At 48.1% G+C, this 16741-nt stretch overlaps 1 protein-coding gene across 1 annotated transcript in view; it reads left to right on the top strand.

Annotated features, from left to right (window-relative positions):
• c1h18orf63 (chromosome 1 C18orf63 homolog) overlaps nucleotides 1–16741 on the top strand; it is a 102420-nt gene that overhangs the window by 24809 nt on the left and 60870 nt on the right. Inside the window, exon 4 of the mRNA XM_070879166.1 lies at nucleotides 7018–7074. Within this exon, the coding sequence (XP_070735267.1) occupies nucleotides 7018–7074 (57 nt within the window). The remainder of the gene's footprint in view (nucleotides 1–7017; nucleotides 7075–16741) is intronic.

The raw sequence follows: 16741 nt of genomic DNA, 5'->3' as shown, positions 1-16741 counted from the left end.
AGATGACAGTGCTTTGCTTATACAACATTTAAGTAACATACATAGGCAATACAGCATTATTACCACCACCACAAAGGTAACCAGACCTTGGATTAGTGACGTTCCCATAGATCCTAACCACCCTGAGAACCAGTCCCACAACGTGGGGGCTGGTGGTTGCTTAAGCTTTTTAACCTCTTCTTGGATATGCTCTGCCAAATTGGTAATTTCTTCCGAGATATCCGGGATATATGTACAACATTCGGCCCCGATGAGGGCACAGATTTCCCCTTTTTCTTCCAACACATAGTCAAGGGCCATCTGATTTTGCAGAGCTACTGTGCGGAGGGCTACCATCTCTGCATTAACCTTAACTAGGGCTTCAGCTGTATCGTTGGCCACCTGTTCTAGGACGGAAGCCATGTTAATGGATTCCCTTGCCAATTTACCCGCTCCATACCAGGGAAACGCAATGGCCCAGAATCTTTCAGTCTCCGTGATGGCTCATCTGGCTCTCCGGTGGAGGTCCTTCAGAGAACCCAGGTGATAGATATAGGGTACGATATAAGCCAGATAACAAGAACCCGTCCATTCCCGGGGCAACCAGGGGTAGGCCCTTTGACCGCACACAAAATGAGTCCCGTTGTAGAGCGTATACTTATTTATCACTGGGGGGTCCCATTGGACCGAAAAGTCACCGTTTCTGTTTAATGACGGGAGTGTCACCCTACCCCCATCGGCAGGTAAGGTAAGACTATATGTGCAGTTATTGTATCCCACAATAGGATCTTCCGGTCGTCCCTGCCTTGTGAGACATAGCCTCCCTCCATGTCCCTTCTTACACCTTGTTCTCAGGAACGGTGGTAGATAGGAATCGTTGTTATCTAAATTGTAGGGGTTTCCTTCCTCTGAGTGTGTGGGGACATGGGCACAGACCCAACAGTTGACAACATTAGCTTTCTTGGCATAGGTGTATGACATGTACAAAAAGGTGTTCACATACAACTCTTTCTTGGTCCGTGGGGGTACTCTGGCCTGAGTCCTCCCTAGGCTACATATTACAATTACACAAAAAAAGCAAACTGTACATAATATCGCGTAACACATTCATCTTGGATCGTCTTTATTTCTTCCGGCGTTTTCTGCTGATACGTCCGCCTTCAGTTTCCTTGAACGTGTATGAAGGCAGGGTTATTTGTTTTTTTCACTTGTGCTGGGGTCATTGGATTCATATTCTTTGAGCTGAGACCAATGTTTCCATTGGCCAACCCCACCCATATCTATGCAGGCACACGTATCTCCGCTAATTAGGACTTCAAATTGGCCAGACCAACGGGGAACAAACCCCGTTCATCCTAGCAGACATTTTACCATTACCTTCACACCTACCTGCGGGACCTCCCCCTGGTCCTCCAATACCTTCTGTTCATCCCTGCCTGCTTGCCGTTCCCTCACTTCCTTCCTCAATTCCTTAAGTTGCTTACTCAGTTCCAAGACGTACTTTCTAATCCGATCCCTCAGGGGTCCTACATCGGATCCCCTAGTTATGATTCCTTCCAGTGCCTGTCATCAACTCATATGGAGTTAATCCTGTCACTTGGTTAAGAATTGCCCTTTGTCTCATTAAGATTGTGGGTAGTAAATCCGCCCAAGCTTGTCCTGTCTCTTGGATGGCCTTTGCTAGGGCTGTTTTAAGTGTCCTGTTCATATGTTCTACCATCCCAGGGCTTTGCGGGTAGTAGGGGATATGAAACTTCTGTCTAATACCCAACACAGCACACACCTCCTTCATTATTTGTCTGGTAAAATGGGTTCCCTGGTCGGAATCGATTTGGATAGGGACGCCCCAACATGGGATTACTTCCTCTGCCAATATTCGGGCCACCGTGATTGCGGTTCAGTTTTGCGTGGCGAACGCTTCTACCCACCGCGTAAACTGATCTATTATTACCAGACAGTATTTCTTGCCCCTTGAGGATGGTAGAGGTCCTGTGAAGTCTATCTGTATACACTCCCACAGCCCCCTTGGTCGTGGTTGGTGAGCCATTCTAACCTTAACGGCCTTTCCTGGATTGCGCTGGGCACACATGACACATTGCTGACAGTACTTAGCTACGTCCCGTCCCATTCCTGGCCACCACCAATCCCCAGTTATGTTTGTTATCATGACGTTCCGTCCGACATGACTGATGCCATGGTATAGTTCCATGAGCATTTGTCTAATACAAGCTGGGGCTATCACCTTCCCATCTTTCCTCCATACAAAGTTGTCACCCTGGCTCCCTCCTTTTGTGCCCCAATCTTTTCTTCATCACTTACATCAGCATGTAATCTCACAATGTCTATATCTTCCATGGTAATGATACTAAATACAACTTCTTCCTGCACTTCTAAGGATATACTTGCTTCCTGTGCCGCTTTATCCACTGCTTCATTGCCCCTTTGGACATTGTCAACTACTTTCTGGTGAGCCTTAACCTTGATCACTGCTGCCTCTGCGGGTTTACTGGCGGCGTCTAAAAGTAGTTTGATTCGTCCCTCATCTTTGATAGCCACACCGCCCGAAGTGACGAACCCTCTCCTTGCCCAGGCAGTCATGTAGTTATGGACTACCCCGAAGGCATAGCGGCTATCCGTATATATATTTGCCCGCTGGCCTTCGGCCAGTTGGAGGGCTTCAGTCAGGGCAGTGAGTTCAGCTACTTGGGCCGACAGTCCTCCGTCTAACCTTCCCTTTCAGAGAGTGTTTAGCGCTTCGTCTACCACCGCCCATCCCGTATGGGGGGTCCCCTGAATATATTTCCGGGACCTATCCACGTACAGGATCAGCTCGGGGTTTTCAAGGGGAATCTCACTTATGTATCCCGGTGAGTCCTCCCATTCCTGTGCCTGGCACTCATGAGGCTCACCCACGGATAAGAGGCCCTCTGCCGGGTTCTCCCGTGTGTCTCGCACAATTTTTACGGACCCATCTAAGGGAAGTAATATTGTTCGCATTTGGCCCGGCAGATGTTGGACACGGAGCGCAATTTTCCGGTGTTGAGCATTTCCACCAAGGTATGTTTGGTATGTAGTAAAACCTCCCCTGTCATTACTACTGGCTCACTAACTTTCACCGCCCACGTTGCTACACATCTTGACAGATCTCCTGCCATGGGCGACTGTTGGGTGGACTAGTAAGCTACTGGGTGGGCTCGGTCTCCATGCATTTGAGTAACTACTGTTCCGCAAAACCCTCCCTCATTTTCACAATGAATGTGAAACGGTACATTCATATTTGGCAGTCCTAGGCCTAATGCCGACATCAGGGCTTCCTTTATCTGGCCGTAGGCTGTTTCTTGTTCCGGGCCCCACTCTGCACTTTCTAGAGCTGGTTTTCTTTGCTTAACTAGTCTCTGTATGGGTTCCGCGATTGCTGCGAAGTTGGCTATAAAGTTCCTACAGTAGTTAAATAGTCCTAATATTTTACGCACTCCACGGACCGTTTTCGGTCGGGGCATAATGCTAATTGCTTCCTTTCTGTCGTGGGGCATTGGTTTTGTCCCCTGCGATAGTTGGTGTCCCAAATACTGTACGTCCTTCAATCTGATCTGAGCTTTCTTGGAGTTTACCTTAAATCCCGCTTTCTTTAATGCTTCTAGGGTTTCTATTAGAGCCCCCATATGTCCTTTCTCGTCCTCTGAGGCAATCAACAGATCGTCCACATATTGGAGGATGGTACTTCGGTAGGGGGCTAAATCTACGGTCTCCAAGGCTTGACTCATAGTTCGGTGAAATATGGCCGGACTGTTGTGAAAACCCTAGGGCATTCGTGTCCAAGTGTACTGCCTATCCCCGACCGTGAATGCGAATTTATCTTGGGACTCCTGAGCTAAAGGTATGGACCAAAATCCATTAGCTATATCTAAGACGTGAATATTTTATGTTCTGGTTTCAGTCCATTAAATATGATCGCTGGGCTTGCTACGATGAGGTGCTGGCAGGGAGTTACTTTATTTAACGCCGTATAGTCTATGGTCAATTGGTATGACCCATCTGGTTTCTTTACGGGCCAGGTTGGCAAGTTCGTAGTGCTTTCGGCTTCCCGAAGGACACCGTTCCGCAAGAGGTTCTGCATTATTTGTTTTATGGCCTCTCGGGCTTCAGGTTTAATGGGGTATTGCTTATGAGGAGTATGTTCGGGCCCAGGAATAACCACTGGCTTGGTCTTTACCAGCCCACAATCCTGCTTTGATTGAGCCCACACTTCCCTCATTTGTTTGCATAATGGGCCGTAGTCTCCTGCTGTATCCCAATCTCGGGTGAGAAGTTGCACACTTCTGACCTTTGCGTGATTGTGCAAATTAGCCTGTTCCCCGTATGTCGTGATTTTGCGTCCTCCCTTATTTCTCCAAACTATTCTCTTATTCTGTGGGTCTATTATTGCTCCTAACTGTTCCAGGAGGTCAATCCCCAATATGGTCCCTTCTGCATTTGGGCATACAAAAAGCTGTGCCGTGATCAGAATACCGGCTATCTCCAATAGAATTACTTCACTCTGGTGGGTTTTGGTGGCAAACCTTCTCACGCCAGTTATGGACTACATGTTTAGTTGTGGGTAAGGGAATATCTGTCATAGATACCGATGCTCCGATATCCACTAACATATCACACTGCTGGCCCCCTAACAGCGCTGTTATGTGAATACATGGATCCTCTCCCTACCCCATGGGGGCCGCTGGCCTTCAGTCTCTTCCTATGTCCCTCAGCGCTGTGATTATCTGCTATCGGTTCATCTCCTCTACTCTAAGGCCTGACTGACTATTTCTTTTCTCCTTGGGCGGCCAACATTTATCAGTGGCATGTCCCTTTTTCCCGCAATTGTCACATCGGACGGTTGGTCTTTTGGGGCCCCTACAGTCGGCGGCAAAATGACCGGTCTTGCCACAGTTGTAGCATTCCCCTCGACCCACACTCTTACTACTCTTAGCCGCGGCCACTTCTTGTTTTATTCCCCCAGAGTTAATGTGGCATGCCCACTGGACAGCTTGGTCATAGGTGTCCGTGACTACCACCCCCATTTTTAAGATCTTTTGATGGTCGGCCAAAAGGCTGTCCTTAAACATTTTCATGAAGACTGGGTCGTCTCTGTTCAGGGCCGACTGTCCCGAGGATTCTTGGTATTGGAACCATAACCTCTCTCCGTAGTCATTGGCGTTTGCTCCCTTTTTCTGGTGGGTCTGCATTATCACTCCCCAATTTGGAGTGGATGCTCCCATTAAGGCCTGTACAGCCTGGACAAACCCCATTCTGGCAGCATCCCGTTGTGCCCTTGTGGCACCCACGGCAGGTATCCATGTGTCACTGTGATGGGGTGCTAGCCCTGTCCACCGGTCCTTTGGATACTTAGCCCAAACTATTTGGTGGACATATCGTTCATGAATATCGTGGGTCTCATACAATTCTTCTAACTTTTGCCAAAATTATACATTTCTCTTCCGAGGTTGTAGGCTCCCCAAATCTTGATTCATCATTTGTTTTCCTGTGAGGGTGAAAGTGTAGTATTGATATTGGGGGGGGGGTTCCCTCCCTGTACGCCCTGGGTTACCCTAAGAGGGGCTGCCCTTTCTGTATTTACTGAATTTGACCCTTCCATCTCGGTCTCCTCATCAAAGGGAGGAGCCGAGGCTGCTACTACGGCAACATAAGTCGGAGGGAGGTCATAATCTGATCCCCCCCACTTGCGGTTTGTTCATACCGCTCTCTCCATTTCTTATTCTGGCTTCTGTCTCCTTACTTTTCTCTACTATTGTTTGGTTTTACTTTGTAACACACATAACTGATATATTAAAAGTACTCCGGCTTTCTTTGCCTGTTTCTGTTTCTGTTTATCCCACCAATTCTTTTACTCATTTTATCTATTAAGCCCTTCTGGTCATCTGCATAGAGCCTACTAAGAGACACTCCAGGCCCCCTTTCAAGGTCTTCCCCCGACGCCATTATGTGATCTGACCTTCCCTCGCTTCCTCTGCGAATGAGTCTCTTCACGCGGGCCTACTTATACTCTGTCACTTATTTATTGCGATGGGATTATCCCTCAACTCTCACACCAGTTCATCCGTATCATACAGTCACTCACAGGTTTCCGCCGTCACTTTGTCCTCCCGGTGTTCCCTTCGACCTTAATCCTTGGTCATCACGTGGAACATTTGCCCTCTTAATTCCGGCTCAAGTTAGGTGATTGAGATAGTTTGTGACAATTGAAGTGACGGGGACACTCGTTTCTCTTACACACCACTTATCTTACTTATATTCTACTTTATCTTAATTTCTACTCACTGTCTGTTATCAAACCTCTCCGAGTCTCACTTGTTCGTTGGCTCTCCGGTTCGACGTTCCAATTTCTGGGATGTCGTGAAATCTGACCTTATCCCCGTACGTTCGAGTCTCGGTCAGCAGCGCCAAAACCGTTGGATGAAAACCCCGAGGTAGAAATAAATCTACGTTAGAGAGTTGAAAACGCACACAGTTTATTAATACAAGGTACCAGGGGAGTTATATGTAGGTCTCTCAACCAAGCAACAACTCAATTTGGGTTTACAAAAAATGAGTATTTAAAGTCGTAAACCGCAAAGGTCACATGTCACTGCTTCTACATCCGGCATTGCAAAAAGCGTCTACACAATGATTTTTTTCGTCTTTGGCCGGCTTACTTCCTTATCTTCGGTCAGTGTCTGGTGTGATTGGTTTCTTTCTTGCTCAGCATCTTTTGACCTTTTCGCAATTGCTTATCTCACTCTGTCATATCATACCTTTTCTAAAGCACAGCAATTTTGCACTAACGCTATTAACTCTTCACTAGCACATACATGGACCTTGGAAATGAATGCAGGGAATACATAGGTGAAGTTGAAATTGAACATTGAATATTAATTTGACTTTTTTAACCATTGCTTTTCATAAGTGAATAGTGCCCTCAATTGTTCTTATCATTAGTACTGACAGTACAGAAATAATATCTATTCCACATTTTGCTAAAGGTGTGTTTGTGTTTTTTAGATACCCTTTTATAAGACAGGAAACATTCAAGCACACATTCAAAAACTCGGAGGAAAGGTAAATTAATGAAGAGAACTGATCTTATTCGTGAAATCTAAATCAGATTTTTAAACGGTGTTGTATGTACACTTGTCAGTTTACTGGCAGTGTCTCACAGGTCTTGGATGCCACTGGCGAACTTACTTTCAAATCTTAATGTCCATATTTTAAGCAATCGTTATTTGCCAAAAAAGGGCACATGGGGTTGGGGGTATATTTGCATGGATAGAGGATTGGTTAAAGGACAGAGAATAGGAATAAACAGGTCATTTTATGATTAGCAGACTGTTACTGGTCGGATGCCAAAAGGATCACTGCTAGGGCATCAGCTATTTACAATCTATAGTAATGACTTAGCTGAAGGGACTGACTCTAATCTATCCATGTTTGCTGACTTAACAAAGCTAGGTGGGAAAGTAAGCTGTGTGGAGGACACAAGGGGGCCGAAATTGTCACTTTTTTGCGCACTGTTAGCGCAGCCGGTAGGCATTAACGGGGCACAATTGCCTTTTTGTCCAAGTGGGGGCTGGCGGTGGTGCCTGGGGCAAAATTGCCCCCGAGATTTTGGGGGTGATTTGGAGTTTGCGCTGCAATTTGCACCCCGGGCCAGCGCACACCCGACGATGATGACATCGTCATGCGCGCCGAACCCTCACAACCCCGGCCGAACCCTCACTGCTCCATGGGGGAAATTGCTCCGCGGGACGGGAGGCCATGTGCGCCCCGGGCCACCATGTTTTGTTGGCTGACTTTCTTGCCCAGTGGTGGCCACTAAAGGACGATGTAGAGTCTGCAGCAGCCCTCCCCTTTAAATGAAGGTGTTGTGGCGCATAACACTGACCTGTTCAGCGCGGCACTGATGCCTCAGGAGAGTCCCTCCAACAAGATTGAGCACCTGTGACAGTGCTCCGCCACATTTGAGGGGCGCAAAGGGCAATTCCACGCCAGGCGCAGGACTTTCGCCTCGGGCGTTAACTAACCCCGGCCCAGAAGATTACCGTCCCTGGACCCAAAGCATCTGCAAAGGCATACAGACAGGTGAAGTGAAAGGGCAAGAAGGTGGCAAATGGTGTATGATGTGGGGAAATGTGAGGTTATTCAATTTGGTAGGAATAATAGAAAAACAATATTTTTTAAATGGTGAGGAACTATTAAATGTTGGTGTTCAAAGGTGTGTGGGTGTCCTTGTACATAAAACACAGAAAGATAACATGCAGGTACAGCAAGCAATTAGGAAGGCAAATGGCCTGTTGGCCTTTATTGCAAAGGTGTTGGAGTAAGGAAAAGTAAGGAAGTCTTGCTGCAATTGTACAGGGCGTTGGTGAGACTGCACCTGAGTACTGTGCACAGTTTTGGTCTCCGTACCTAATCTTGTCTGTCTCCATTTTCGTGCGCTGTCTGAATGTCCACGGTTTCAGCAGCTTCTTGTGAAGTGGAAGCCTGCTCTACAGTCGAAGGTTGTGCTTTAGCTCCATGGTTAAGCTCCTCGCTGTTACCATCTCAAGTGCCATTGACCTGCTCTCCATTTTCTTTATGCCTTCGATACTTGCCTTAGAGATAGTGTAGCAAAGGTTCACTAGATTAATTTCTAGGCTATGAGGTTTGTCCTATGAGGAGAGATTGAGTAGATTGGGCCTATACTCTCTGGAGTTTAGAAGAATGAGAGGTGATCTCATTGAAACATATAAGATTTTGAGCGGGCTTGACAGGGTAGATACTGAGGGTCTGGAACTAGTGGTCAAAGTCTCAGGATAAGGGGTCGGACATTTAAGACTGAGATGAGAAATTTCTTCACTCAAAAGGTTGTGAATCTTTGTAATTCTCTACCTCAGAGAGCTGTGGATGCTCAGTCGTTGAGTATACTCAAGGCCATTGTGCACATCACATGCTCGACAGAGACATGAGTGGGGCCAGTGGCCGGGGGGAGGCTAGGACGTTACCGGTGGGAGGAACGCCCGAACATCGCTGGAGGAATGGAGGCCCAGACGTTATCGGTGGAGTGAAGGCCCGAACATCGCCAGAGGAATAGAGGTCCGAAGGGTAAAAGGCTCATGCGTGAGGGCGAGGAGTGAAGATAGGGCCCAAACCTGTGGTTGGAGCTGGTTGGAAGCTCACCGCCGTTGAGATCGCCGGGAATCGGTTTGAGCAGCTGAGTCTGACCAGTGGGGAGTGAGAAACAAGAGTCCAGATGGAGGGACTTGGCAGCAGGGAGGTCGATCTGGAAGGTAAGTCTTGATTGGGGGATGGGGGGTGGGCAGTGGGCTCTTGCAGCACGGCCTTTAGGGGTTAGATAATACTTGTGGGGTCGAAGTGCACCCATTGTTAGGGCTTGGGGGGGGCTTAAAGGGGGGGGGGGCGGAGGTGGAGATTGAAGGAGAGAGAGGTGAAGGATGGCAGCAGATGGCCAGAGAAAGGTTTCTTTGCGAAGAGGTCCCAGGGGAACTGCTATCCCATCTGCCATATTGTGCCAGGGAGAGATCAAGGGCAAACATTGACGATGAGATCCAACACCACCTCCAGTGCGCCAGGGCAGCCTTTGGTCATCTGAGGAAAAGAGTGTTCGAAGACCAGGACCTCAAATCTGGTACCAGGCTTATGGTCTACAGGGCTGTAGTGATACCCACCCTCCTATGTGGCTCAGAGACATGGACCGTATACAGTAGACACCTCAAATCGCTGCAGAAATACCACCAACGCTGTCTCTTCAAGATCCTGCAAATCCCCTGGGAGGATAAATGCACCAACATCAGTGTTCTCGATCAGACCAACATCCCCAGTATCAGAGCACTGACCACACTCGCCCAGCTCCGTTGGGCGGGCCACATCATCCGCATACCCGACACAAGCAAGCACTCTACTCAGAACTCTTACACAGCAAGTGATCCCCAGGTGGGCAGAGGAAATGTTTCAAGGACATCCTCAAAGCCTCCCTGATAAAGTGCAACAACCCCACTGACACCTGGGAATCCCTGGCCAAAGACTGCCCTAAATGAAGGAAGAGCATCCGAGAGGGCGCTGAGCACCTCGAGTCTCGTCACCGAGAGCACACAGAAAACAAGCGCAGGCAGCGGAAGGAGCATGCAGCAAACCAGACTCCCCACCCAGCCTTTCCTTCAACGGCTGTCTGTCCCACCTGTGACAAGAGACTGTAATTCCCATATTGGACTGTACAGTTACCTGAGAACTCATTTTTAGAGTGGAAGCAAGTCTTCCTCGAAATCGAGGGACTGCCTATGATGATGATGGTATTTAAGGCTGAGATCGATAGATTTTTGGACTCTAGGGGAATCAATGGATATGGGGATCAGGCGGGAAAGTGGAGTTGAGGTAGAAGATCAACCATGGAATGGCGGAGCAGACTCGAGGGGCTGTTTGGGTTACTCCTGCTCCTAATTCTTATGTCTTAAGTTCTTTTGTCAATAGTGTTGTGTATCTGTAAAGCATGCACTCCCATGTTCCGCCACCAAGGGCAATGTATATAAGCCGGCCCCTAAGGCCTGTTCCTCACTCTGGAGTGTCTTAATAAAGACTGAGGTCACTGTTACTTTAACCTCCCAGTGTGCAGTCTCATCTGTGTTAGGAACACAATAACTGGCGACGAGTACACAAATCCAACGCAAAGATGCAGCAAACTGTGGGCATCCTGGAGAAGTTCTCGGAGGGTGAGGACTGTGAAGCCTATGTCGAACGGCTAGGCCAGTACTTTGTAGCGAACGAGCTGGACGGAGAAGGAAGCGCTGCAAAAAGGAGAGCGGTCCTTCTCACGGTCTGCGGGTCACCAACCTATAGCCTCATGAAGAATCTTCTGGCTCTGGTGAAACCCACAGATAAATCATATGAGGAGCTGTGTACACTGGTTCGGGAGCATCTTAATCCGAGGGAGAGCGTGCTGATGGCGAGGTATCGGTTCTATACGTACCAGCGATCTGAAGGTCAGGAAGTGGCGAGCTACGTCGCCGAGCTAAGGCGACTTGCAGGACAATGTGAGTTTGATGGCTTCCTGGAGCAAATGCTCAGAGACTTTTTTGTACTGGGCATTGGCCACAAGACCATCCTACAAAAACTTTTGACTGTAGAGACACTGACCCTCAGTAAGGCCATTGCGATAGCACAGGCGTTTATGTCCACCAGTGACAACACCAAACAAATCTCTCAGCACACAAGTGCAAGCAATGTTCATAAATTAACTGGAACTGTGTTTGCGAGCAGAAATGTACAGGGTAGAAACCATGAGTCTGCAACTGCCAGCAGGCCTCAGGTGACCCAGATGATTCAGAGTCCGCAACAAAGGATGAATGCAAGGCAATTCCTACCTTGTTGGCGTTGTGGAGGCTTCCATTCAGCCTATTCATGCTGCTTCAAAGGGCATGTTTGCAAGAGCTGTGGAACAATGGGGCACCTCCAACAAGCTTGCAGGCGAGCTGCAGGCTCTGCAAAACCTGCTAACCACCATGTGGCAGAGGAAGATCGGTCCATGTTGGATCAAAGCAATTTCGAGCCTCAGAGAGAGGAGGCAGATGCTGAAGTACACGGGGTGCACACATTTTCGATGAAATGTCCACCTATAATGCTAAACGTAAAATTGAATGGCTTACCCGTAGCCATGGAACTGGACACTGGCGCTAGCCAATCCATCATGAGTAAAAAGATGTTTGAGAAACTGTGGTGCAACAAGGCACTTAGACCAACCCTGAGCCCCATCCACATGAAACTGAGAACGTACACCAAAGAGCTTATCACTGTCCTGGGCAGCGCCATGGTCAAGGTCACCTACGAGGGCACGGTGCTCGAACTGCCACTCTGGATTGTCCCGGACGATGGCCCCACACTGCTTGGAAGGAGCTGGCTGGGCAAAATCCGCTGGAACTGGGATGATATCCGAGCACTATCACAGGTCGATGAGGCCTCATGTACCTAGGTTCTGAACAAATTTCCTTCCCTTTTTGAGCCAGGCATTGGAAACTTTTCCGGGGCGAAGGTGCGGATCCACTTGGTCCCAGATGCACGACCCATTCACCACAAGGTGCGAGCAGTACCTCACATGATGAGGGAGAGAGTGGAAATCAAGCGGGACAGGCTGAAACACGAGGGCATTATCTCCCCAGTGGAATTCAGCGAGTGGGCCAGCCCGATTGTTGCAGTACTCAAAAGTGATGGCACGATCAGGATTTGCGGCGGTTATAAAGTAACTATTAATCGTTTCTCGCTATAGGACCAATATCCGCTACCTAAGGCAGACGACCTATTTGCGACACTGGCAGGAAGCATGATGTTCACCAAGCTCGACCTGACTTCGACCTACATGATGCAGGAGCTGGAGGAGAATTCGAAGGGCCTCACCTGCATCAACACGCAAGGGGACTGTTCATCTACAACAGATGCCAGTTTGGAATTCGACAGGCTGCAGCAATCTTCCAGAGAAACATGGAGAGCCTACTCAAGTCGGTACCACGCACGGTGGTTTTTCAGGACGACATATTATTCACGGGTCAGGACACCGTCGAGCACAACAAAATCTGGAGGAGGTCCTCCAGCGACTGGATCGCGTAGGGCTACAGCTGAAGAGGTCGAAATGCGCCTTCATGGCAACAGAAGTGGAGTTTTTGGGGACGGCATTCGGCCCACAGACGCCAAGACAGAGGCTATCAGGAAAACGCCCAGGCCATAGCACGTCACGGAGCTGCAGTCGTTCCTGGGACTCCTCAACTATTTTGGTAACTTCCTACCGGGGTTAAGCATCCTCTTAGAGCCCCTATATGTGTTATTGCGTAAAGATGAGAACTGGGTATGGGGAAAAAAACAAGTCATTGCTTTTGAGAAAGGCAGAAACATTTTATGCTCCAACAAGCTGCTTGTATTGTATAACCCTTGTAAAAGATTTGTGCTAGGATGTGATGCGTCGTCATACGGAGTCGGGTGTGTATTACAACAAGCTAACGTTGCGGGGAATTTGTAACCTGTCGCCTATGCCTCCAGGAGCTTGTCTAAGGCTGAGAGGGCCGACAGCATGATTGAGAAAGAGGCATTAGCGTGTGTGTTCGGGGTAAAAAAAATGCATCAGCACCTGTTTGGCCTCAAATTTGAGCTGGAAACCGATCACAAGCACCTCATATCCCTGTTCGCTGAAAACAAGGGGATAAATACTAATGCCTCAGCCCGCATACAAAGGTGGGCATTCGCGCTATCAGCATATAACTATACCATCTGCCATAGGCCAGGCACCGAGAACTGTGCGGATGCTCTCGGTCTACTTGCATTGCCCACCACGGGGGTGGAAATGGCGCAGCCTGCAAACTTGTTGATGGTGGTGCAATCCGCAGACTTGTTGCTGGTCATGGAAGCGTTTGAAAATGATAAATCACCTGCCACGGCCCGCCAGATTAGGACTTGGACCAGCCAAGATCCTCTGCTGTCCTGAGTAAAAAAACTGTGTACTGCATGGGAGCTGGGCCAGCATCCCCGTTGAAATGCAAAAGCTAATCAAGCCGTTCCAGCGGCGAAAGGACGAGCTGTCCATTCAGGCAGACTGCCTGTTGTGGGGTAACTGCGTAGTGCTACCCAAAAAGGGCAGGGAGACGTTCATCTCGGATCTCCACAGCACACGCCCGGTATAGTAATGATGAAAACGATAGCCAGATCCCACGTGTGGTGGACCAGTATCGACTCTGACTTAGAGTCCTGTGTACGGCAATGCAGTGAGTGCGCTCAGTTGAGCAACGCACCCAGAGAGGCACCACTAAGTTTGTGGTCCTAGCCCTCCAGGCCATGGTCAAGGATCTATGTTGACTATGCGGGGCCGTTTCTCGGTAAAATGTTCCTGGTGGTGGTGGATGCTTTTTCAAAATGGATTGAATGTGAAATAATGTCGGGAAGCACCGCTACCGCCACCATTGAAAGCCTGAGGGCCATATTTACCACCCACGGCCTGCGTGACATACTGGTCGGTGACAACGAGCCATGTTTCACCAGTACCGAATTTAAAGAATTCTTGACCCTCAATGGGATCAAACATGTCACCTCGGCCCCGTTTAAACCAGCCTCCAATGGGCAGGCAGAGCGGGCAGTACAAACAATCAAACAGAGCCTTAAACGAGTCACAGAAGGCTCACTCCAAACCTGCCTGTCCCGAGTACTGCTTAGCTACCACACGAGACCTCACTCGCTCACAGGGGTGCCCCGGCTGAGCTACTCATGAAAAGGACACTTAAAACCAGACTCTCGCTGGTTCACCCCAACCTGCATGATCAGGTAGAGAGCAGGCGGCAGAAACAAAATGTAAACGATGGTCGTGCCACTGTGCCACGGGAAATTGATCTGAATGACCCTGTGTATGTGCTAACTATGGGCATGGTCCCAAGTGGATCGCAGGCACAGTGATAGCTAAAGAAGGGAATAGGGTGAAGGGACAAGGGACAAATTTGCAGAAAGCACCTAAACCAAACGAGGCTGCGGTTCACAGACTGCCCTGAACAACCCACAGCAGACATCACCTTTTTCGAGCCCACAACACACACCCAAAGGATCAACGACACCACCCCAGACCAGGAAATCGAACCCATCACGCCCAACAGCTCAGCAAGGCCAGGCTCATTCAGCAGCCCTGCAGGGCCAACAACACGCCAGCCCAGTGAGGGCACAGCCAACACACCAGAACAGACATTTGTACCGAGGCGGTCCACCAGGGAAAGAAAGGCTCCCGACCGCCTCACCTTGTAAATAGTTTTCACTTTGACTTTGCGGGGGCAGTGATGTTGTGTATCTGTAAAGCATGCACTCCCATGTTCCGCCACCAGGGAGTGCATCCCCTGAAGTCCCAAGGGATCCCAGCATCCCTTGGGAGCACTGTATATAAACCGGCCCCTAAGGCCTGTTCCTCACTCTGGAGTGTCTGAATAAAGACTGAGGTCCCTGTTACTTTAACCTCCCTGTGTGCAGTCTCCTCTGTGTTAGGAACACAACAAATAGTTATACACGTCCCTGAGGCTCCTTCTTAGCCAGGTCCTCTTGTGTTTGCCTCTGTCGTTGATTCCTTTTTGTCTCATGCTGAACACCTTGTCTCAATCCAGCTTATCTCTCTTCCCCTCTATTCAAGACTTGGTAAAGTTCCTTAAGATGAAAGTCAGGAATCTGAACATAAACTGAAGCCCCAATGTTCCATTGGCCTCAAAGGGACCATGACACTGTTATGGTAAATCACAACAACATCAATGCAAAAATGCCCACATAAGCACTATAATTTTACATTAAAAGGGAATCATTTTCACATTTTAAATGAAATTAAAATAAGCTTAGTTGCATTATGTGAACAAATATCAATATTGCAGTGAATTTTGGAAAATAAGGCATTGTGATGTGTGAAACCTCATTCTTCTTAGGCAGTCCCTCGTATCGAGGATGACTTGCTTCCACGCCAAAAAGGGATGAGTTTACAGGTGTTTCAATGAAGGACTTAATATTCCAGGTCCTGAACTACATATTGAAGGGTGGAAGATGTCTGTGCGTGGATTTTTTTTAACGTGTGGTGGCCGTTGTTCACCAGCCACCACACAGGCTTGACACAGCTCGGTTTTGGTCCAGTGGCAAGGATTAACCAAGATGACTGGAGATCAGCTCTGCTGCATCGACCTAGTGTGCACACATATTGCAGTGTGGGCTGGCCCATGCTGCCCCTGGGCCCCGAACTCTCTCCTCTCCTGGGCCCCGAGCTCTACAATCTCTCAACGCTCTTCCCCCCCGACCTCGCCGCTCCTGCTGCACCTGCCCACACTCCAATCAGCAACTAGAATCCAGGTGTGAAACCTAGCTCTATTATGACTGTAGTATTTATCGGCCATGTGACACTTGCTCTTTGGTTTAATTACCAATACACCATGTCCTCCAAATGTGTATTCATTATATGGGGATCCTGGATGGGTCTGAGGTCAATCATTTGCATTTGTGTATAATTACTAGTGAGTCATAAATATGTTTGTTGCTCCATAACAATTTGTGCACACACAAGCCACATTTCAACAAAGGACTTGAAGACATATACACCCCCATGTTTTCAGCAAGAGAAATGTTGGCACTGTGTAACATTAAGCTGACTTCTTAGTTAACATAACTGTTCTATTTCATATATAGAGATATTTCTGTCATTTTTGTTCCTTATTCCTGATGATAAGTTGTTTAATTTCATAAAGGTAAGTGAATAGAGTGCCTTGAATCTTTTATAACATCAGAATTGATAGTGAGTTGGAGTTCTTTATACAATTTTAGATACTTTAATACAATTTTGTACTGGACTACGTTTAAAAATAAAAAATCTTTGTGCCGATCAAGGTGCAGGATTTCAATGTTGGGGAGTAGAAGACTTTTCCACTTTGCAAGCCAATGTTATTAGTATGCATTACCAGGTCAGGCATGATGCAAGTTAGATGTAAAGACCCCATCCCTTCGGCCTCAAGCTCAACTTCAGATGAAAATTCCATTGCACCAGAGTAATATTTCTATTGTCCACACCAGTCAACACTGTAATCTGTCTGAATAAGATTGGCAATTCCATATTCATTTCTGGTGTTTTTATGCAATGGACCCACACCCACTAGGAATTGAGTTGAGATTAATTTTAAGTAGAACAAATACACCCCACAGAGAAAAGACAGTTACATCCCATCGTTGTGAGTTAGGGTCGAATCAAGTTCTG

Source organism: Pristiophorus japonicus, chromosome 1, assembly GCF_044704955.1.
Source record: "Pristiophorus japonicus isolate sPriJap1 chromosome 1, sPriJap1.hap1, whole genome shotgun sequence".
Classification (NCBI taxonomy): Eukaryota; Metazoa; Chordata; class Chondrichthyes; family Pristiophoridae; genus Pristiophorus; species Pristiophorus japonicus.
This window is presented reverse-complemented; position numbering and strand designations above follow the sequence as displayed.